Below are 22,464 nucleotides of genomic sequence, written 5' to 3'. Positions count from 1 at the left end.
GATAAAAGTTCCTTCTGCTGCTTTGTTTAACCTGATATGTTACCTCTAAGCATCATACACTTCTATCCTACGCAGCTCCCTGAATCACAGCTTTGTCTGCAAAGAATATTAATAAAGGGATTGTTTTCTAAACATCCAGGGAAAAGGACGTCATTCTGTCCAGTTTGCTGCCAAAGGAGAGACTAGGAACTGCTCTAGTGATATCTTTTTTAACATGTGGATCATTCATTTTTGAGCTGACTTTTTGCACTCTGTGACAACAGCTTGCAGTTACATTCCATCACAGCTGAAAATATATTCTTAAAAACACCCCAGAAGATAACACCAGGCTCCCTTGAGAAGTGTCAATTTTCTCTGAGACAGAACACGTCGCTCTATTGTGCAATAATGCCAACTGATTAACGGCCTGTTTTTCCTCGTATTTTACTCTTGACACAGTCCACCAGTGTTTCCCTCCCACTCACCTGGATTTCTGCTACTCGTGTGAGAAAGGTTTCCGCCATAAATTCCACCCACGCTTCAAAATAAAGCACCACATCTGACAAGCATCTCAGTAGAGGGTGGCCTCTGTCGGACTGTATATTTCAACAAAAAGCTCCATGGCGATGGGTCTCCACATACATAAACATACAAAACAGGAAGACTCTAAACTGTTGAAGCACCAGTTTTGTTGCTCCACTGCTGTTTTCCATTAAACTACTTTTAAATCTGCATGTGGGAATGTATCCAAACATTTACTATTCCCTCTTCATGTGTGATACCACCTACTGTAGTCTAGCTGAGAAATTCCCATTTGTGAAACAGTTGCCCTGAGAAAAATGTACTCCCCAAAACTGTTTGAAAGCATAGCTGGTAGTTCCATACCCTCACACTGACATTATGAGTGCATATTTTTCAAAATGTTTATGGTGAAATAAGAGTTCAAACATTCAAATTTCTAAGAATGTTCCATGTCAAAAATGTCTTTATGTAAATTGAGAAAAGAGACATGCTCCATCGGTTAATCCACTAGAATACGAAAAAACAAACGTCTTTTACTGGTTTTTCTTTCTGATGATTCTTAATATCTTATAAAATTTTATTTGGAATGCATGTGTGCAACTTTGCATCATAAGGGCCTAAATCACCAACAGCAGTTATATCTCTTCTGGGTTATATCTCTTCTGGCTGTCTTGGCTGGGGACATCCCCATGCAGTACGACCTTAAGAGCAAAACAAGTTTGTCTTTATTCTTTATAAGAGACACCTTCATGAAAAGTTTATTGGATTTTCTAAACATACCACTGATTTAGCTCTTACAGTATATGCATCTCATTCTCCCTCTTACCTCGCCCTACCTCCCTTTGACAAACACACGCACGCACACGCACTCCAGCTACTGTAGGCTCTCTGCCCCACCCTCTCTCTCTCTCTCTTTCTCTCTCCAGCAAAAGTGGAGGAGGCTGGACAGGGAGTAGATTCAACTCATTAGAACTACTCATTAGTATTAGAACTGCCTCATAAAGTTAAACAGACAAGAAGTGGTGGAAAACACATATAATAAAACTACAGTGATTTAAAAAAATATATACATCTATGAGTAGGCTATATTCAAATACGAAAATCTGGAATAAAGAGTGACACTAAAACACTGAAATGTGTCTATTTTGACGACTAGAGTTCAATAAGAGATGAGCACAGTAAATCATTTGTTTTTAAAAGTCGGAATTCGTCCCAGTAAAACAGCTGGTTTCACAAAGACTTCACACTAGGCCTATATAAATGTATATTCTAGCCTACTTGTGTGCACGCCTTGCCTAAATACACGGAGACAAGTTTTAAATCAACCTCAACTCCACTTTTGTTTGAAAGTTGCGCACATTAACCTTCATCAAATAAAGTTTCCGAGATATACTTTCTGCGCAACAACATCTTCTAAGTTCCTCACAATGCTGTAGATGCTTCATCCACTTACCTCAGCCCCCGTTAGGTCTACGTTACAGTAGAGAGCCGCCAGCAGTAGCAGGGTGCCGGACGGTAACAGCATTGTGCCGGTGCGTGCGCAGGGGACCAGTGCAGCAGTGCCCAGAAAACAACCACCTGTTGGCCGCTTCTTGTCCTCTCTCTTCGGGTAACTATAAACTTATCTGCAGAGCGCGGACGGCACGTTTGGCTGCATCTTTGTCCCAGACGATCTGAGGTACCGATCGATGCAACTTGGTCTTGTTTCTGCTGCACCACACCCCCCTCCCCAAAACGACCACCCTTTGCTCATGCAAACGGACCCAACCGTGCTGTTACAAACACTTTGACTTTTCTCGGTAAGGAGAGGGACTACTCGGCTCACTTTGGTGTGTTTCTTGTGAGAATATTTTTTTTTTTGCACGTTTTGGTTGCAACAGGTAGCGTAACCTTAACACGGACCGGGACAGCGCGCATCTCTTGCCCCGTGAGATCCATTCCCTTCACCTCACAGCCGCACGATAGCCTGGTGTGACTGTAAGTAACATGTCTTATCAAAGTGATGGCAAATTAATGACATATAGAATACTCGTTAAAGTCGATTTATTATTTGAACTGTTACGGCGAGCGGAGCACCTTGTGAGGGACTATTTACTGCAAAAAAATGGAATTATTTAGACACTAACCAGTTGGATGACATGTATGGACTTATAAGTGGATCGTGATTATTAATGTTAAGGGTCTTGATGTGCTTATCAGGTCGGGCAGACATGCTGTAAGTGTCTCTGCAATTGAAACTGAAGTTTTCGGTGCGCATGAGTGGGACCATGCAAGGACAACACAACAGAGGACGGGACAATCTGAGGTGAGCGGAACATTACAATGCAAATGATTAAGATCAATAATCATTGGCATCATTGTCACAGCTGTCATTCTCATTGACTACAGGCTGCTGATCCTATGCCTCTCCATTGCCATCCTCGCCTCGGGAGTGCACGCGGTAAGTTTGAATCTCCCACGTTGTGTTTTAAGTTTTGCTTGTAAACTTTCATTAGCAAATCGCACTTTGGTAATTAAGCTATAAAAAAATGAACCAAAAGGTGTGTCCGGGCATTGGTTTCTCTCTGTTGGAGCAGCTCGGCAGGCACATGCAGACCGTGGGAGGGTCTGGTTTTTGGGAGTTCCTCCTGTAGGAGGGTTCTTGGCTTTGCATTCTGGTAAACAGCAAAGCTCAAAACAGTTTCTTGTGAAATTACTCATGTTGAAATTTTAGTGGTTTGAATGAGGACATTCACTCTTTTCTTTTCTTTTTGCTTTTACAAACTGAATAAACAGAAATTGGGTTTCATGTAGAGCTACAATATTGTCTATGTGCTTTGTTTGACTCTTGACCTGGTAGGGCAGCAGAGCTTTTAGATTACAAATTTGTCAAGGCGTGCCTCTATCATTCAAAGTTACTTCAACCAATGTTTTTCTTAATGAGAAAGGCATGCGCCATATTCTTTTGTTTGTGTGGGTGTCTTTCTCCCAGTATTTACATAACCAATCTTTCATTATTACAAGACAATACTACAAAACACTTTTCAAACTGCATTCACATCTGCGTAATGGCACTGAAATACACTATGACTATACGTTCACTCTGATGAATTACCTGTCAGAAGAACATTTTAAGAGAATGCTAACTGATATTCATATCGTACATAAATGAATGGAAACCAACGGCTTCTTGATATCTTAGTGAAAAACAGAACAAAACATCTGAATCTGTTCAGCATGCATTTAAAAACTGTCAGAGGTACCATATTCATGATTTGGAGACAATTTTTCTTTCAAATCCATCTTAAAACAATACTCTTGTTCCCATATCTACTGGTGCTACGGGTAATGTATATCAGTCCTCCTGTCCATACTGGTCATGAAGTGATTATTTCCTATCACAACTCCTCTGTAAGAAATGGGGATCAAAATCAGTCTTAATTCGATGCAAAGAGCATTCTAAAGTTCAGCTGAAGGTAATATGACATTTAAGCAGTCTGATTTAGACAATTCAAGTATCTTCCAAAGCTGTAGTCTTTTTATTATGAAAGTCCCTCTTTGTGATAATATCCCTCCACAGTCGCTGAGCAAGGAAACACAAACACAAAGAGGGAAGTCTGTAATCATAGAAGATAAAACTTGAAAAACACTGGTATGAGCCTTTTAGCAAACTACCTAACTCCTGCCTCTGTTATTATGAATTTAAACAGGTTTTTTAAACAAATGACTACTTCATTTGGTTGGATAAAATGGCCCTGTATGATACATAATGCAGGGCTGTGATGTCTTGTCCTTAAATCCAATTAAAGGAAAAATTCACCATTGTGGTTTTCTACTGATAAGAGTTGTGTCAACGAGAGGGCAAAGGTCAGGTCACTGCATCGGCTTAATGTCCTGTCAGTATGTCCTAAAGCTTGATGCTAAACCTCTTTCTACTCACTTGTTTAAAGTAATTCATCTAGAACTCTGAGGAAACTAGATAGACTAGTAGTTGATGTAAAAAGCAAATCAACAGTGAATGTAGCCAAGTTTCCATCCCAAAAAGTGCAAACTTTAAACTCATTTTCAGTGAATTGGCAAACAAAAATGTGACTTAAGGCACGTTTCCATCCACTACTGTTATGTGAATATAAGTTCAGGGGATTGAGATAAACAGCTGGTGGGTCCAATTCTCCAGTGAGGTACCATTAAACCGTTGCAGTATTAAAGACATAATTATAAGAGCGACAGTTAAACATCAAACTAATTGAAATAATGTGGTGGGAAATGTGATAGAACTAAGTCTGTTTGTTTCATGTATTCGCTACAGGAACATCAGGGTATCATCATCGTCCACACAGTTCTGAAGGTTTCTTGCATTTTGCTTTTATTCATACACCAAGCCAAGTGTAAAAACTTTTTTACGATGTTTCGACTTTGTTTAAAATTGATTGTGTTGTCCGTGCATTGGCACTTATGGTCCATTCTTCTGAACCCGATGTCTGAGGAAAGCCTGGAGGTAATTTCCTCAAATTTGAACACATGGACTCAAAACTAAATTGATAAGATTTTTGAGGTCACAGGTCAAGGTCGTCGCAACTTCACATTCATCCTATTCTTGTGAATGTGAAAGCTCACAAACGCTTTGAGCGGATTTCTTCAAATTTAGTTGATCATTTTACACAATTGTCTACTAAGATAAAATGATGTAGGGATGTAAACTGCAACATAAATGTTTAGCGGAGGCATACAACTGCAAGGTGGTAATTCTAGATGGATGGAAAACCACTGAATGTAGTATGCTGGCGTTCACATAGTGACAATAAGGAGGAATCTATCTGTTAAATGGACTAGGTGCTTATCATGCGTTCTTCTTATAAAACAACATACGTGTTCATAATCAGTGTAGCAGCTCCGTGTGTTTGTTGACGTCACAGTTAACTGCTCCTGCTTTGGAAAAAACCCTCCTGTTCACGTAAATGGATTTATTGTTTTTCCTCATATGCATAAAGACCTTCAGGTGGTTTACATGAAAGGAAAAATCCAGATGTTTCATTAAACAATTCCAATGTTTGACTGGGCCAAAGTAATAGTCCAATTACATATTATCCTCTCTTTCTCTCCACACCTACTGACTTAGACCTACATGACCTCCTTTGTTTTTCCTTCCATCAAGCTCACAAATGTGGTCTTGATGAAAGGAAAATACGCACATGATGCTAAATCCATGTGTGCATGTGAGTGTGTTTTTGCTTTTCTGTTTGTTGCGGCTGTTGAGATGGCCAGTTGTTCTGTCAGACATTTGATATCATATTTAAGGCTGTTAAATGAACAAGTTACTTTCTTGGTCGGGATGAAAAGGCCCATTGTCTCTTGCTTTTATCAGATTTAGCCAGGCCTCGATTAAAAGCGTGTGACACAGCTCAGCTCCTCTGTGTATTGTGCAGCTTTGCACCAAGGCGAAGATTCTGGAAGAAAGCAGTCTAATTTTAGTTTGGCACCATCCCTGTGCTCTGTGCAGGCTGGAAACTGTCATAGGGAGGAGCAGTTCACATTGATTAAATAAAAAGCTTGGGTTAGAACAAAATAGCTTCAGTTTCTTGGTGTGACGTTCCAGCATTTGACCTTTTGGTAAAACACCTCCATCTGTGCACATTAAATAAGCTGTTGAATGGGTAATAAGGAGTCAGTTTCAGCAGTTACGAGCTCCCATCTGACTCAGGATTTCTCAATCTGCTTCCCAAAAAACATGTTCCTGTTTAATATCAAATCCAGATCTGACTCGAGGGACTGTTTCAATTCATGAACCAGACCAAAGCCTCCGTGTTGAACAACTGTTTCCCACCGTCCATCGCAACGTGATGTTTTACATTTGGAATTCCCCTACCAATTGAAAAGATAATTCTCAAGATATTTTGCATATGTAATTCAATTTATTTTCAGAATTTTCATGTTCCATCTTCCTTCGTAAACAATCGGGGCTCCACAAGGGGAGTTATGTGACTCACTCTGTCAGCGCACAGAGTTGCAGAAGCCTCTGTGATTAGATCGAGAATAGTTTTTTGTGATGTTGGCAAAAGTGTTTGTGCTTGTTTTTCAATTGGCCACACTTAAAGGCAGGGTGAAGAGCCACCCATTATGGAGAGAGGGGAGACAAGAAGCTATAATCTTTTAAATAGAGTATTCATAATATTGCACTCATTGTAAACATGAAAAGTGGCCGAAGTAGATGTGTAACGAATGAAAAACGAGAGCTTAAGAGAGAAGTTCAAACCCTGGATCCTTTCTCACCTGGGCTGCTGGCCAATCACAGTTTGGGGGGGAAAGTCGATTTGTCATTTCCCAAAAGTTACGCAAAGGAAGCAGCCTCTCTAATTCTGATGTTTGAAAAGTGTCTGGAGGAGGGTTTGATCATCTAACAAGCGGTTCTGAAGGAGTAAACTGCCGCCCACTAGGGCTGCAATTATTTTCTTCATTCTTCAATTTCTTTGAAAAATTAGAAAGTATAGACAAAAATGTCTATCCCAGTTTCTTGTTTGATATGTCTTGTTTTGTCTGACCACCAGTGTTTAAACCAAATACATTTAGTTTACTACAATATATGACAAAAAAAACCCAATCAAATCCTCAAAATATTTAGCTTTAAATTGACTGATAAAATGTGTCTCTCACCCTTCTTTATCATGACAAGCTTTTCCTGCCACCTTGAAGTGTAGCTCTGTTGAACAGTTCTATGCTTTAGTGTCTGAGCGACACTTTAGTTTTAGTTCACTTGAAACATTCTGAACCCTTGAAGTCAGCTTTATCGGTCATATGCTTTGACCCTGATGTGCCACATCACAGGTCCTTGGGGACAGTTTCTTCAGAGGATTGTAATTTCTGGATTTCCTGATTTACATTCTACATGGACATTCCAGAGCAAAAACATGATTCTCTGCACATGCACATAAACCATGCTCACAAATACCATTTATCAGTGTCCGTTGGCAGAGGAAGGAAGGCTCTTGAGGCAGAAATGTTAACAGGATGTTTCGTATAGGACCCTTTGAGGGGCTCTGATGCTCGTGTGTTTGAGAATATATTTCAAGATGTGTACGTTGGAATGAGGGGATGATGCTCGTAGAGGATGTCTGAGTTGTGGGAGTTTGGTGTGTGACCCTGGAAGAGATATTTTTGGCTACATATCCCTACAGTACCTGGAAGACCAACAGCAACATCTGCTTTAGCAATTACAGGCTAAGTGTATGATTGCGATAGATGTTGTTTCTTCATATGCCTATTTGGAACGGTTAACTTTTCAACCACACGGTCAAACTAAATCAAACACATTATGTGTTTATAGAATTATAGAATGCAGTTCAAATTGGTTACACAGGCGTTCAGTTCACTTGGGAATGTTTTAAGCCTGGGTGTAAATGTGAATGAGTGCTGTGTGATGGGGCCACCCGATGAAAAGCAGACACGTGACTGACCTTTTGAAAGTGATTGTTTTATGGTAGAGGAAAACGTGTGTCCGGGGCGAGGGGGAAGATGTCTGCCTGTGATAAGGATAGAAAAATGGCCAGCACATCCCTTGCCAAAAAAGTTGGCTGTGATATAGAGATCGCCTGGCTGTAACAATCGGGGGAAAGGCACATTGTACTGTTCTGCAGGAAGCCACAGTCTCAGATGAGAAGCCCATGTGTGGGGCTTCCCTGTCACTGGTCACTGGAACTTTGATTTATTTTACGGATGTGTGTGTTGTGTGGTGGCATGCATTTTCCACTGAGGTGTTGCCCTCCCTTCATAGACAGAACTCTGTGACCTGGCGGCATTTTTACTGAGTGATGTTTGTGTGGATGCACGTGCATGCGTGCTCACATGTGAGTGAATGCACAGTATGTCCGTCTTTTGTTTGCTTAAGTATTGTTTCCTCAGGAACAGCTGTATGAAATGTGACTTTGTGGTGGTGATTATTTGATTAGTCTCTCCGGTTCGGCATTGTGATGGTGAGGAAAGGCCTGGTGAGCTTGGCTGTTTGCCCCCATTGGTGTACAAATTGCCTCCTTAAACAAGGTCACATGTAAAACGATGAACACTGTTGAAAGCAGAGGACTAAAAAGTTCATTAATTCTGTCCAGTATGGGCAAGACGTGTGAGTGTGTGAGCCCAACTTTCTTTCTTGCACGTGCTGAGAGTGATGACTGTGTTTATCTGTGGGCTTAGCAAAGTTCAGTTTTATGGGGCACATCCTGAGTGCAGAATTGTGTGAAGAGAAAATAGATTATCCAGAGAAGCTATCTAAACAGGAATAGGAAACTGGATGGAGTTAAATGTGTCAAGAGTTTCTTTACAATCAGCTGGACCCCACATAGCATTCCAGAGTTTACTGAGTTGTATATTCGCAATGTGGACTCTGTGTTGTTCATACTGGACGTAAAGCATCATGAAATAGAGAGGAGAACGTATCTATGACGACTAGAGCATGATGGCAGTCTGAACTTCTGTATTTGACAATCTGTTTTGGTCTCATTCGAAATACCTCGAAGTGTTCCCGTGTAATATACAGTCTATATGATACACTTTGAATACACTAAACCCATAGAATGTTTATAAAGTATATACAGTCTATATTTTATCTCTGAAGTATTCAGCCAGTGGATGACTGATGTCACCTGGGTGCTGTGTGGTCTCTGTGGCTAGATCCCATCTCAGAACATTGGTTCATGTATTCTACATTACTGCACTGCCTTCAATTATATTACTGTACCTTTATAGATCTTTCAGAGACTCAATAGCACTTTACGGTGATTGAAATGGTTGTCTGCTAATCTACACACAGACATAAAGTATACACATGTGTGCAGTGTACTTAAGCTTGTATACAGTCATCCTGCACTGCGTCTGTGTCCATCAGTACTTTAGTTGGCATAGAGACATTTAAGTGTATTATTTTATAATTATTTAGATGTCATAATGATGTTAAAATAAATCAAAGTTCCATATCCCAGGGCACAGGGAGATAGGAATACCGGTGGTTTGATTGTGGATAATCACTCTTCATGCTTCATTTTCATTCCCGGTCATGTGTGACAGCCACAGTACCACTGCTCTGGTACAATACATGCTGTACTTTGTGTGTGCAGAGTCACACACACACAAACTCTCTAACTCTCTGTCTTTCTCACAGAAATACCATTTCTGTGAAAAAAACCCCCAGATCTGTACATACCTACTAATGCACTTTCATCTTGGAAGTATAGAGTACTAGGTTTGGGCAATTTAATGATATATACTGTGACTGATTATGCTTTACCCTTTCTCTCTATATCTCTACCTGTCAGGCACAACTTTCATTATCAATGAAAATGTCACTTATGTCCTCAATTAATTGATTACAAAATCATCAGGATTCTATGCCTTCCTTCAAAAGTAAATTGGACAGTCACTATCTTTTTATAAGTTACTCAACTTCTTGCTCTATCCTTGAAGAGCACCTGAATTTTTACTTCAACATGACCAACATAGAGTTTTTTCACTCAGTGCAGCTCTCCCTATTTCTTTTTTTCATTCTCTGTTTTGCAATCCCAAATATATATAAAAGCAAGGAAAGCAAGTGGTGTGTGTGGACGCCCAATGGGAAATTGTAAAAGTAATAGAAATCAAAGTCATTTCCATGGGAACCAAGTCCATCAGCTTTTGGTTTCATGAGGTTCTGCAAGGGAAGGAAGTACAGATGTGGACCAGCACAACTTATAACCATGGTTCTCAATAATGATTCATATCATGGTTTGATGAGGTAGAGATTTACGTCATTATTCATAAACCTGACATCACATTAACCCAGAATTCTCTTTTACATATTAGCCTGCAGATATTGTGATACTTTTGAGTGATAGTGAGCTTTTACAACCTTCTAGAGGGCCAAGGCTTATGTGGTCAAGCAGAACCCACAACACTCATGGTTTCACTCATGGTTTTTTTGCGGGGGCAGAGATTTCATGAAACTAGTTCTACTACAGTTTCTACGGCAATGCTTTGAAATGCATTTTCACCTGTCAGCATTCACACTGCATTTTCTGCAGGAAATGCATTTTCTTGTTGGTTACCTTTTCTACATCTACAACATATATTTGCCAGTAACAGTAAATCAGTGCTTTGTGTAAATGTAACTTGCTGTTGTAAAGTCAGTTAAGACTGACTTTTATTTGACTTGGAATGAAGTTCGGAAGTAAATTCATTGTGGACGTTGCCTCTGGAAAATCCCTATATACTGTATATATATATATATCGTCCCTGTCCTTTGCCCTTACTCCATCTCACAGTGATTAATGGAGAGACAGAGGGGTCCCATCAGGCTGTGCTGCCAGAATTCCTCCCAGTCTTTCCAAGCTTCAGTCTCTCTGTCCCTCACTTCCTTTTATAGCCTAATTTTGCCCCTGGTCTCCATCTCCCCTGTGTTCTGTCCCCTCGCTCTCTCTCCATCTATCTCTGAAAGGGACACTTGGCAGACGGTCTGTACTCCCTCTCTTTTACTGTACTTTTCCCCTCTCAGCTTGTCTCTCTCACATTTAATTTCCCCCCTCCTCCCCTTCGTTTCCTCATCCTACACGTGAGTGTCTCTGGTCGCCTGTGTCTCCTCAGTAGAGGTGAGTTCAGTGAGCTCAGATGGAAGGATTGTTTCAGCTGTGTTTACACAAAGACCTTACAGACTCTCACAAAAAGACTGATGGCTTGTTAGATTATGTGCTGTTTGGTTAAACAGGTGCCCACACTGTGATTAAATTTCTGCAGTCATTTGTTTGAATTTGATTCATGTTACATCATGCAGTTTGAATGCCTTCCATAATGTCACATCTATGATATCTCATGAGGTAGAAACATGGCCATTCACTGATCTCACTGTCAGGCTTTACACATTTTTTCTTCTGGACTAGAGACAGATCATTCATTTCCATCCCAGCTGTGGCCTAATTGATTATTTCTTGTCATGGGAAGAATGTTAACAAAGTTAGATGCGCACTTTGTGAAAACATGACCATGTCCAATTTCTCCTTCTGACTCTCCGTCTCTCTCTCTTATCCCCTGTCCGTCTTTTTGCCTGTATGCCTGGCAGTGTCGGCCTATTAGCCTGCCACCACTTTGGTCCATTATATCTCAACAACTATTAGATCTATTGCAATTAAATTAGTTACTAGTATCCATGGTACCCTTATAACTTTGGTGATCCTCCGACTTTTCATCTAACGGTGACAACGCTGACATTTGTTGCTTTGAGTGAAAGGTCTTGAAAACTATTTTTGGTATATGCATTCATGTCATCTCTAAGATGAATTGTAGAGCGACGTTAGCATTTAGCTCAAAGAACCGCTTTGAGTACAGCCTCACAGAGCCACCAGCATGACTATGGACTATTAGCCTTGTTTCTGTTATTGTGGCATGGAGCACAAAATAATTTGCCACACATCAACCGGTTCTCCTGACTGTCTTACCATTTCCATCCTTTCTGTCTCTGGACTCAAGTCATACTGATCCTACCATCCCAATCATGAATAACTTAATCTAATCTGACCATGACTATCATCTTGAGCCCGTGTGAGTCATCATTCTGGATTCCTTATGAGGATATATAGGGCAAACATTACTGTTCTCAGGCCTATCAGGTGTCCAGGTTCTTACTGAATGGATCCTCCCATCTGGATGTGATTGATCATCTGATTAGAGGGCTGAACAGCATGGCCATCAATTTAGCAAGGTCTGACAGTTTGGGCTGTTAGCACAGAAACTGGTTCTAATCCCACCACCATTTAGCTAGGACTGTAGCAGGAAGCATTGATTAGAAGTGTGCCCCTCTGGGAAATGGAGTTAAGACTCTGTGTGACCTGAGGCCAGTTGAGGAGAGGGAAGGTCCAGCTGTGTCAGGGCCAGGGCAGAAACCAGAGCTGTGTTTACACTGGAGTCCAGCCAGAGGAGCACAGTGGGAGTCTCTGCTCGGCCCTGCTTCTCTCAGGTCCCTCTGCTCTAGTTCATGTTCTCCTTCAAAGTCATGTCCTGCTCTTAGCAGTGACCCTGTCCCTCTGTCTTAACCATTCCCTCTCACCACTCTTCCCCCTTTTACTTCAATTTACAGTGTACACAATTATATCTTTTCTGTAGATCTCTAGATATTACTCAAAATGTTGAGTTGCTTTCCAGAGCTAATCAGCTTGAATGTGTTTTCACAACATGATGTGTTTATTGTCACAGCTGTTCCCATGTTAACATAAAGACATTTGAACTACATTTAATCCCATTCTCCTATTTTCTGTGGATTCTCTGGTTGTGTTAATGTGCTTGGTTTGGGGTATTCTTATGTGTGCACATAGAGACTCAAACACTCTAACAGGAAGTTGATGGTGGTGTGGCAGGAAGGTGAATTAGCTGTAAAAAACAATGGTTCAGAGAAGCTGTACTGAGCATCAGGTAGGAAATCTGTAAGATCCATTATAGCTGGCACCATAATTTCCCTTATCACCATAATGAAGGCCTTTGGGACATCTAGTGTTATATCAAGACATGCATCAGTAATAATAACTACCGCAACACAAACATGGTTATGTTTGATGTTTAGCTCTTCCAGCTTCTGTATGTATAAGTGTTTGTGTTTGTGTGTTTTTAACCGTTTTCGGGATGTGTTTGTTTTACAGTTGAAATCTGATTATTTGATTCAGTTTTATGTCAAACTATAGCCGGAAGCTGAAACTGCACGGAAGGTAAAAATCTCCCCTTTTTGACACGCTCGCCTACAAGCCATTTTCGTTCACGTCTTTTTCTACTGTTTGTATTCTAGTACTGGGCTAAAAACTAGAAACCAGCCTGTCAGACAAAAAATACATGATGGAATACATTGTAAAACATAAATTATTAAATTAATGGATTGTTGAAAAAGTACAATAGTGATGAAGCATTACCATGTACTTTACTATCAGTCACATATTTCCTTTTGTAAGGGAAACATTTCATGTGAGACACATAGCCATACATCAACAATGACAACCAGCATGATTTGTTCACCAGCTCTTCTATGTAGACTTACACACATACACACATGCCCAGGCATTTTCGTTTTTATGTTTATACCTCCCCACTCACAGTCACAGGGGGCATTTAGACATGCTTCTTTACTCTTTTTATTAAGCGAAACGAGAATGTCCTAACACAAATTCCCCCTTGTGTTGTCCCGTGTTAACTGAAGCTACAGGGAGGCTGCAAACACTGTGGTGAAGTCATTCAAGATATTGTTCAAGATCTTTCCTGTTTAAACAGTAAACATGCCTTGAACCACTGGTTTTTTTCGGTTGGCCAGCTGGCATCCACCCGAACTACGTGTTGGAATCTAAGTATTTTAAACATTTTGGGAGTTTAAAGCTATGTATGTGCATGGGACTCTACATGTAAGAAAGTTAATCAAATTGAAATTGTGTAATGGAGAAACTGAGAAAATACTCATTAAATCAAAACTCATACTGCACTCATACTGATTTTTTTTCAAGCTGATTGGAAATTTTTACATAGAAAATGATAAAATTAACACTTTCCTCCCCTCGTCTACATCTATTATAAGACTGCAGTCATGCTAGTGGCTCTGTGAGGCGTGTTCTTATAGTGCTTTGATCTAAATGATAAAATATGCATGCATTCTCACAATTATGCTTATATCCTGATGTTTAGCATTTAAAATGTTTATCATGTTCACTGAAAATTAGCATGTTATCATGCTAACTAGGGATGCTAATTAGGACCGATGGCTCAACCACCCTAAACGTTCATTAACAGTTAACGACAAGATTAGTGTCTTCCACGCAGGGTTGCTGTGTTTAAAGTGCCTAACCAGCCCCCCAACTGCAACCAATGCAATGCAAAAAACAATTCACAAACAGGTTAAATCCATCATTTGAACTATTTTTAGTGTTTGCACAAAACAGACAAGTGAGGTGCCAGTTCACCCACACAGGAGAATTAGCAGCCACAATGTAAATGACATTAACGTTGACTCATTCTGGTTTATATCCATGCAGCCCCCTTCCCAGGAAGTCTCCTAGTTGACAGCTGTGTGTTTGTCTGGCATAAGCCTAACGTTACTCCGTCAGGGTTTCAGCCTGTGTATTGCAAGCCTGACTTGCCCTGAGAATGTAGTCAGCAGTAACATTATAGCTGTGAACATCGCTGTGCAGTGTTAGCAAAATTAAGCCAATTTCCCATGTCTTTATTAAAGTAAAGGGAGCTAAAGTTAGCCTCGAAGTTAGCAAAACTCCAAGCTCACTTCAGGTGGGCTGAGCTTTAAGATGGACCAGCTATATAACTTTTATTTACTTTTCAATGATAACATTAATCGGTAAAATTATTTACTGTCCGTTAACGGTCAAACAGTTAATCGATAACATCCCTAGTGCTTGAATTTGCAAATTAGCATTAAGCACAAAGTACAGTTGAGACTGATAGGAATGTTATTAGTTTTGCACATAATTGGCAATAAAATTAAGTATTGAACAAATTAAGATGTTGACCTGATAATAAAAAGTTAACAGATCAATTACACTAAAAATGACAATGCCAACCTCATGGTGACACTTAAGGAAAAGTCGGGATCATCAAAGTCAGTGGGATTCATCCTCTGGGAACATGAAATCTGACATTGTCATCCCTAAGACCACACCTTTAGCATGGCTAAAAACACTCACTATGAACTGAACTTCCCTAATGTTGTATGTATCCTCTTGATTCAGATGTGAACTTTGCGTTGCATGCTCAGAGTGAATCCTTCAATGAGATGGTCCTCAGCTGGAGAAGGGAGTATCACACATCCAGTGCAGAATTTGTCTCACCACTGACATTGAGATATAGTGCAGATATACATCAAGGCATATCACGCAGCATGTTTCCATCACACATGTGTACAGAAACCCTTCTCGGAGCTTCTCTTTAACAGTGGCCAGGTGTTTCAAATTCAACGAGTTTAAGCTTTCTCATCATTAGTGTGAACACGGGCAGCTGCTACCTTGGCACATCATAACAGTGACAGATAGTCTGACATACAGTGAATAAATATACGCACACATAGACACAGACAATCAAAATGAAAATTTATATAATTTTAAAAAGTGCACCGCAGCATCACCCATTGGTTTGTTGTCAATCACAAGGTATACATGTCCTAAATCATACCCTGTTTTGTTGTCTATTTTACTATTAATGGGACCATATATAAAGAAATGAATGAACATCCTGTTGGTTTGTAGAAAACCTGAAACTAGTATTTGACGAGTAAATTCATGTTTACAATGGTTACTGAGAAATGAGAAGTAGGGTAATTAGATGCTGATGGCCATTAGAATTTTTTTTTGTTAAAGGCTCCTCTACATTGGTTGCAACCTTGCATAGAGCAAGGTTGCATCCCTCAAATTTACAGTGCTTTGATTAATTTGCTTTTGTACAAGTACCTCCAACTCTCCAGTATCATGGTTAAATTGTGTTTCCCAAGCCTACACCTCTTGAGTCCAGAGCTTTATAGTGTCATTATGTTAGTCAGTCCTTCTGAAGTTATGTGATGATGCAGCAGCCGTCTTTAGGTTCAGTTAACAAGACAAATTGTTGTAGAAGTGATCTGGCGTCCACCAAATTGAATAGTGGGATAAGGCATTCCTCTTGGCAAACGTCAAAGTTGAAAGGCCAGAGGTCAGATCCTTTAATAAGGATGAGCAATAGCCTCTGACAAACAGCCCACAGATCAACCACTTATGGTCACAGGTTTCCTTGTAGTTGGGTTTGGTTTCTGTTGACTCAAGTAGCCTTAAGAGCCTTCATTGCCGATATCAAAGCAGCTATATTTTACATCTGTCTCTTTAGTTCCGTCCATCCATGGATGTGTTACTGAAGGGAGGCTGTGTCACCATTATACCCAGATCAAACACTCATCCTGACCTGGAACAGTCTGTGATCTCTGTTCATATGATACCTCAAACACAGGGAGGTCTCACATAAACACTGTTTTTGCTTCACTGTGTTATTTCATGTGTGAAAACTGAGAAACCATCTCAAAGAGTCCGTTTGTCATTTCCATTACCTGAGGTTAAGAGTGTTGCTGTTGCTGACATTGATCTTTCTGCGACACCAAGGTGATCTGTGAATGCTCGTATGTTTAAACAACAGAGAGTAAGAAATACTATCTGGGTGACAAAAGAGTACTTAACTTTTTTTTTCAAACAAAAGATTATGGTTTTATGAGGAACATTACGGACAGAAACTGGAGATTTACTGACTTCCTCTGAAATGTGTCCGTCTCTGTCACAACAACACAACTCCTTTAAGTCAAGGTCATCACGCACATTTCTGAATTAGTGTTTTAGTTTGGTAATAATCTACAGGGATCACGGGATGTTTTAGTGAGTAATTTACTAGGGATGTGGAATGTACAGCTGTGTGTCGACATCATGGTCTCCCATCTGTCTCCTACTTTTCTGTGTGTGTTTTATGCCCTCTTTGCTATTTCATTTAATAGGGGAGAGGCTTCTCAATGTACACTGTAAAATGTAATAAGTTGACTTTACTTAAAAAAAGTAAGGAAACAAGCCTCACAATTTCTAAGTAATGTAGCTCATTCATTTTAAGTTGTTGAAGCTTGAAATAACTTAGTTTAGGCAACTCACGTCATTGCAGTAACCTTAGTTTAGTTGTGAAGGAATTTTCCTTCTTGTATATTAAACTTCCCTCGGGTAGGTTAAAGGTAACTATCTGTAGGTCAGGTCAACTGTCTGTCTCTCTTCGCCTGTCTCACTCTATGAGCCTGATAAGGCCGAGCTGGCTATGGCAGCTGGTAGGCCAAGGTTAGCTAGAAACCTTCTGTATTCGGTTTAGACTCGACAGGCGCTTGATTGGAGGGAGACGCTGGATAAGAGAGACTGTACAGAGGTTATGTTTTTGCTAGCACAGCAACGGTAGATGTATTTCCTTGTTTAGATCTTATATCCAAAAGAATCCTCCCACATGCCAGGCTGATGTAGAACTAACCCTATTTGGATATAGCGGAACTTAGCTGGTCTGGGGAAGGTTAAATACTGTGCTCAACGACACCATCTTCAGAATTGGGTAGCAGTACGCTGTGATTCACACGTGGTGTTTTGCCTATTCTCCTCGATCGAGCAACAATAAATGTTACTGCTTAAGACATCTGGGTCTGCCGAAACTTATTCTGTCTCGAGGGAACTAGCGCTAAGATTTCCATCACAATAGTTAACTAAAAATCATTAGTTACGTTATTTAAAAAATGTCCATTCAGACAACTTAAAGATCTGAGTGAAGTTAACTCAAAACCATTAGTTAGGTTAACTATAAAATGTCCATTCAGACTTCAATTGGTAAACTGATAAGCAGGTCTAACATTTTGACTCGTTTCCCGATGAGGTCCCTTCTCCCTCAATCCCAACTGAACTGTAGACGGTTGTAGGAGTCATGGACACCACAAAACATAATTACATGCTAACCAAATTCAAGAGTTGCCCTGAAAGATCGAGGTAACTGCCATTGCCCTCGCTAATAAGCACGCTGCGTTTGCTGAAAATCAAGTTGTTGTTAAATTTACATTTATATTACACGGCGTGAAGGTCTAGCTAACGTTAGCTTTAACGTTAGCTAGACCTGTAGCTAAAACTTACAATCAAATAACTTGGCGAGCAGCGCTTTCTTTCTGATCGCCGAGTGCTGCCGAATCCTGTCGGGTTTTTGCAGACGGTTCCACCTCACTCATTCTTTTAAGTAAAGGTTACTTGAGCTGATGAGTTTAATAACTTTACTCACCAAAAAGTGTACTTTACCCAGTTTTATTCAGTATAGTAAACTCAGTAAGCAGAAATGAGTTACGGTCACTACTTTTTTTAAGTAAGGAAGCATTGATTCATTTTACAGTGTATTTTCTAGATGACATTGTTTTTTTTGTGTACTGATCTGAATTGATCAAAACCTAAACTTTAAAGATTATCTCAAATTCAATTGTTAATGTCTTTCTTTGTGGCATTTCACATTTTCTTCAACCATGTATGGTTTTTGGGTCCTTTTTGTCTGATTATTGCGGGTTCCTGATTGCTCCGGAATACCATAAATCCTCCCATTATCTTTCTGTTTTTGGCCTCTTTATCAGTCTCTACTTGAAGGCCAAAAACACAAGTTGCCCTCTTAGTTCCATCTCCCTCTAAAAATCAGACATTATTTATCTCCATCTGTCTCCAAGTCTCCTTCAGTTTATTTTGTCTGCATTTGTTCTTCCGTTTTAGTCTTATCATCCTGTTCTCGTGGTTGAGATGCTGTGTTGATTTTGGCTGCTTTTGACATTAACAGGAAGTGTTAGGAAGTGCTTATGTCTGTGGTAAACCAACTGTATACATTACATGGAAAAGCCAAAGAACATGGTGAGTCAGGCTGACCACAGACAATCCACACAAACCAACCATCATTATGTGTGCATGTTCTGTATGATGATGCAAATAATAAATCAATTCACAAAAAGTTAACAGACCAACAATTGTGATCAACCAATTCATCATTTAATCAATGCATTGATAGAACTTTTTATCCATTCGATTTATACATTTATGAATATTCTCTCGGGAACTTGTGATGAGCATGTTTTTTGACAATTTTTGTTCCATTCTGGACAGCCACCCACAAGAGTAAAGGCAATGCTTCCTCTTGTTTCGGAAAATCTATAGGGCGGAAGTACATCACCAAAAAATATATTAAAAATCTGTCTAATAAAATCTTATTTTGGGATATAGCAAACAAACATACAATCAGTATAAGTATAATTGAATGTCATTAAACTACAGTTGGACTTTATCTTACCATAGCAACAATACTTATGATCCATCATACTGTGACATGATATTGTGGGACGTATTCTTTGTAGACAAATGAATGAAGCGCTAAGGATTAATATCATTACCTGTGCGTGGACAAAGAGTCCTGGCATAGACAATAATGGAATAATAGAGTAGGTGAAGTAAGATGTCTCCAACTGTCCAATACTGTTTATAATTATTGCCAATAACAACAATTAGAAGCACCTGTATCTAATGAAATATATTATTTTCAGGTGAAGAAAATGTAATTGATAAACAAAAAGCACTGAATCACCTGTCTCTGTAGTGACAAAGAAACCTTAATACATAAGTCTTCCTAATAACAATTATAGCAATAATATATATATAGGTATCAGCAGTAGCAAAGGAAAAAAAATCAGCGTGAGAAACAGTGCTGTTGATCCAGCTGGTTTTTTTTTCATTTACTGTACATTGAAGGACATTTGGAACAAGGCACCAGTGCAGTCGTAAAGAACAGGGAGGCAAGAAAACAACATTCCCTGTTAAGAAAGGCATTAATCTGACCAATGTGGCTTGACGACCTTGAACTCCTCTAAGAACTCAAACTCAGTGTAATGTTAAGGAAACACTGATAAAGGCAGGTAGATGGGAAATCCGAAAATATTCCATGTCAAGGGGTTGTGTGCAGTAGATGCCCCTACTGTACACATACATAATTACACAAGGCCATAGATACAGACAGATATAAGTAACAGATATTTATCATACAAATATCAACTCACTGGCTCTTAATTTAACACACTGATCCAAGTGAGATATATTTTTAACAAACTTTTGTTACGGGTAAGGCTGTGGATTGGCTGTACTCTCTGAACTCTAAGACAAGTCTAATTCCCTTAAATGATGTAGTGTTTCTTTAAGGGAAATCGTAGATTTGTTTTCCTGATGAAACATCTCTTTTATAGTTTTTAACATTAACTTGATTTTCTTCTTTAAGCTCTGCTCATATCGATGGATAAACTGGTATACACACTCCAGACACACTAAAAAACGGGGAAATGGCAAGAGAGGAACAGGATTTGTTTTGGCTCAGGGGACACCATGTTTGGTCCAAGAGGAAAACAGCATGTTGTTCCATGGCCCTTTTTTTATATAATCCATCCTTTATGGCACATTTTATTTCTCCTTTGACTTTTGTGTGTGGTCTGACTTGTGTACACAATTGCACAGGTTAATGTATATATGCAGAGCTGTCGGTGTAGTGATGATCAACACTAGGGAGCCATACTGTATACGAGATGGAGAGACAGATGACAAATCGCAGCAAACCAGAGTTTAGGAACTGAAATGGTTTGTCTGACAGTTCTCATAACAAAGACACATCTATACATTCTCATTTATATTCTTAAATATCTGGAATAGGTATTATTAATGGGTTCTTTGGTAAAAAAAATGGGAGACACTGCAGAATGACATTAGCTCATCTGTGCGTCAACGGCGGAAATAAACACTCACCAGCAGAAACCTAGCAATGTATCTTTTGTTTGTTTACAAATTAAATGTTGAGTCTGGTATTCACTAGCTTTACATAGGTGTCAGATTTATGGTAATTGTCTGCAGGACCCCAGGTTGTGGTATAGGTGGTCTGGATTCATCTTTGTCTTTTCTTGCATTATGCTGAAATTTGGCAACTAATGAATGAGTTACCTCATGCATCTGTCCATATAACTTCAAGCTAACAGCTCCTGAATCGTTTGTAATAAGTCAGTGTGAACAGGAACTGGACCAAATGAAAAGGAAACAATGTATTTTCTTTGGTCTTGAACAAATGAATGGAACTACAGCTGTGGTTGTACCTTAAGAAAGACAGGACATTGAAAATGGTTTGACCATAAGGCAGAATGTTTTTTTAACTTAATCAAATTTCGTAAATGTTTGATATATTTTACAATCTGATACGGCGAGTTATTGTTGTTTGCTTAATTACTTTGTGGCACTGACCTAAATAAATGAAACAACACAATATCATCAAAAGAATGCAATGCAGTATCTATGGAAAATGACAAAGTGGGTCATTGTGATGGTGGGTGGAGAAAACAGGATAGTGTAGTACAATCCTATTATCCTCTGCTGAAATAGCCATCATCTATTTTGTGCCTGTAAACTGTACAGTTTAATTGATGGTGCATAGCTCCATAATGTGTAATTGCCTTTTTAGGAGCCGATCCTTTGTCTGTCCATCCGCAGATGACGCAGTCCATTGTCCATGTTGTGGACTTCCACCTCAATGTGGAAAAAGGTCATGCCTTGACTCTGTTACGTCTTTATTGGGGTGATATGACCTTCTGCTTTTGTCTCCACTCCTGAAACTAAAAGTATTGTAAAAGTATTCCCCCTGCAGAGGAGGCTTGCTTTGTTTATTCCCTCCTCAACTATTCAGTTCAAAATTAAGGATATGATTAAAGAATGCTCTTTGTGGACAGAGTGAGTCTGCTGCCATATAATGCAGGCTAAATTAAACCCATCACAACATGTCTTAGCTATATCAAACAGTGATTTGAAAGGAACCGCTCAGAACCACTGGTAGTTAACCAAGAAATGCAGCCTTGTGCATTCCATAAGGGAGGGGAAGAGGGTCTTTTTGTTGTGGAGATAGGGGATCAGTGAAGGACAACTTCTCTATAGTAAAAGAAGGTCTTTGTGTGTGTGGAGAGTCTCAATGTGGCCATTGTAAGAGAGACTGCTGGGATCTGCTGTCAAAGTGAAGAGGGGGAATTATTACGATTTTTTAACTGCCGTTTTGTTGCCACTGTGGGCATAAAGTGGCCATTTTTATTCTTTTTTTTAACAAGGGAGAGGGAGATTGAGGCATTCGCTATGGTATGGCTGTGTAGGTGGAGCACGTAGGCAGACACAAGAGAGGGACGTCATAACCAGCTACATTGAGTCTCACTGCATGTCTACAGTCAACGTTTCACTCATACATGCCAATTGAAAGGCCACCGATGGGCATGGTCAACCAATTGCCTAAACTTTGAAAATTTGCAGTTGAATACACGCTGTATGCAGTGTGTGCGTCTGTGTGTTTGTTTCATTACTAATCACTCTCAGGCACAAGGGTGAAAAGTTCAATGGAACATTTTTAATCATGCAAAAGCTTTATTTCCAGTCATGC

General features: G+C 39.6%; 2 protein-coding genes across 2 annotated transcripts in view; one reads left to right on the top strand and one right to left on the bottom strand.

Annotated features, from left to right (window-relative positions):
- col4a1 (collagen, type IV, alpha 1) overlaps positions 1 to 2,182 on the bottom strand; it is a 37,919-nt gene extending 35,737 nt beyond the window's left edge. Inside the window, exon 1 of the mRNA XM_054615681.1 lies at positions 1,955 to 2,182. Coding sequence (XP_054471656.1) covers positions 1,955 to 2,026 — 72 coding nt within the window. The 5' untranslated portion in view covers positions 2,027 to 2,182. The remainder of the gene's footprint in view (positions 1 to 1,954) is intronic.
- Positions 2,183 to 2,314: 132 nt separating this feature from the next.
- Positions 2,315 to 22,464, top strand: part of col4a2 (collagen, type IV, alpha 2) — a 60,573-nt gene continuing 40,423 nt past the window's right edge. The window contains exons 1-3 of the mRNA XM_054615680.1: positions 2,315 to 2,478; positions 2,701 to 2,806; positions 2,890 to 2,941. Of these exons, the coding sequence (XP_054471655.1) occupies positions 2,757 to 2,806; positions 2,890 to 2,941 (102 nt within the window). The 5' untranslated portion in view covers positions 2,315 to 2,478; positions 2,701 to 2,756. The remainder of the gene's footprint in view (positions 2,479 to 2,700; positions 2,807 to 2,889; positions 2,942 to 22,464) is intronic.

The sequence above is a fragment of the Anoplopoma fimbria genome, chromosome 16, assembly GCF_027596085.1.
Source record: "Anoplopoma fimbria isolate UVic2021 breed Golden Eagle Sablefish chromosome 16, Afim_UVic_2022, whole genome shotgun sequence".
Lineage (NCBI taxonomy): Eukaryota > Metazoa > Chordata > Actinopteri > Perciformes > Anoplopomatidae > Anoplopoma > Anoplopoma fimbria.
This window is presented reverse-complemented; position numbering and strand designations above follow the sequence as displayed.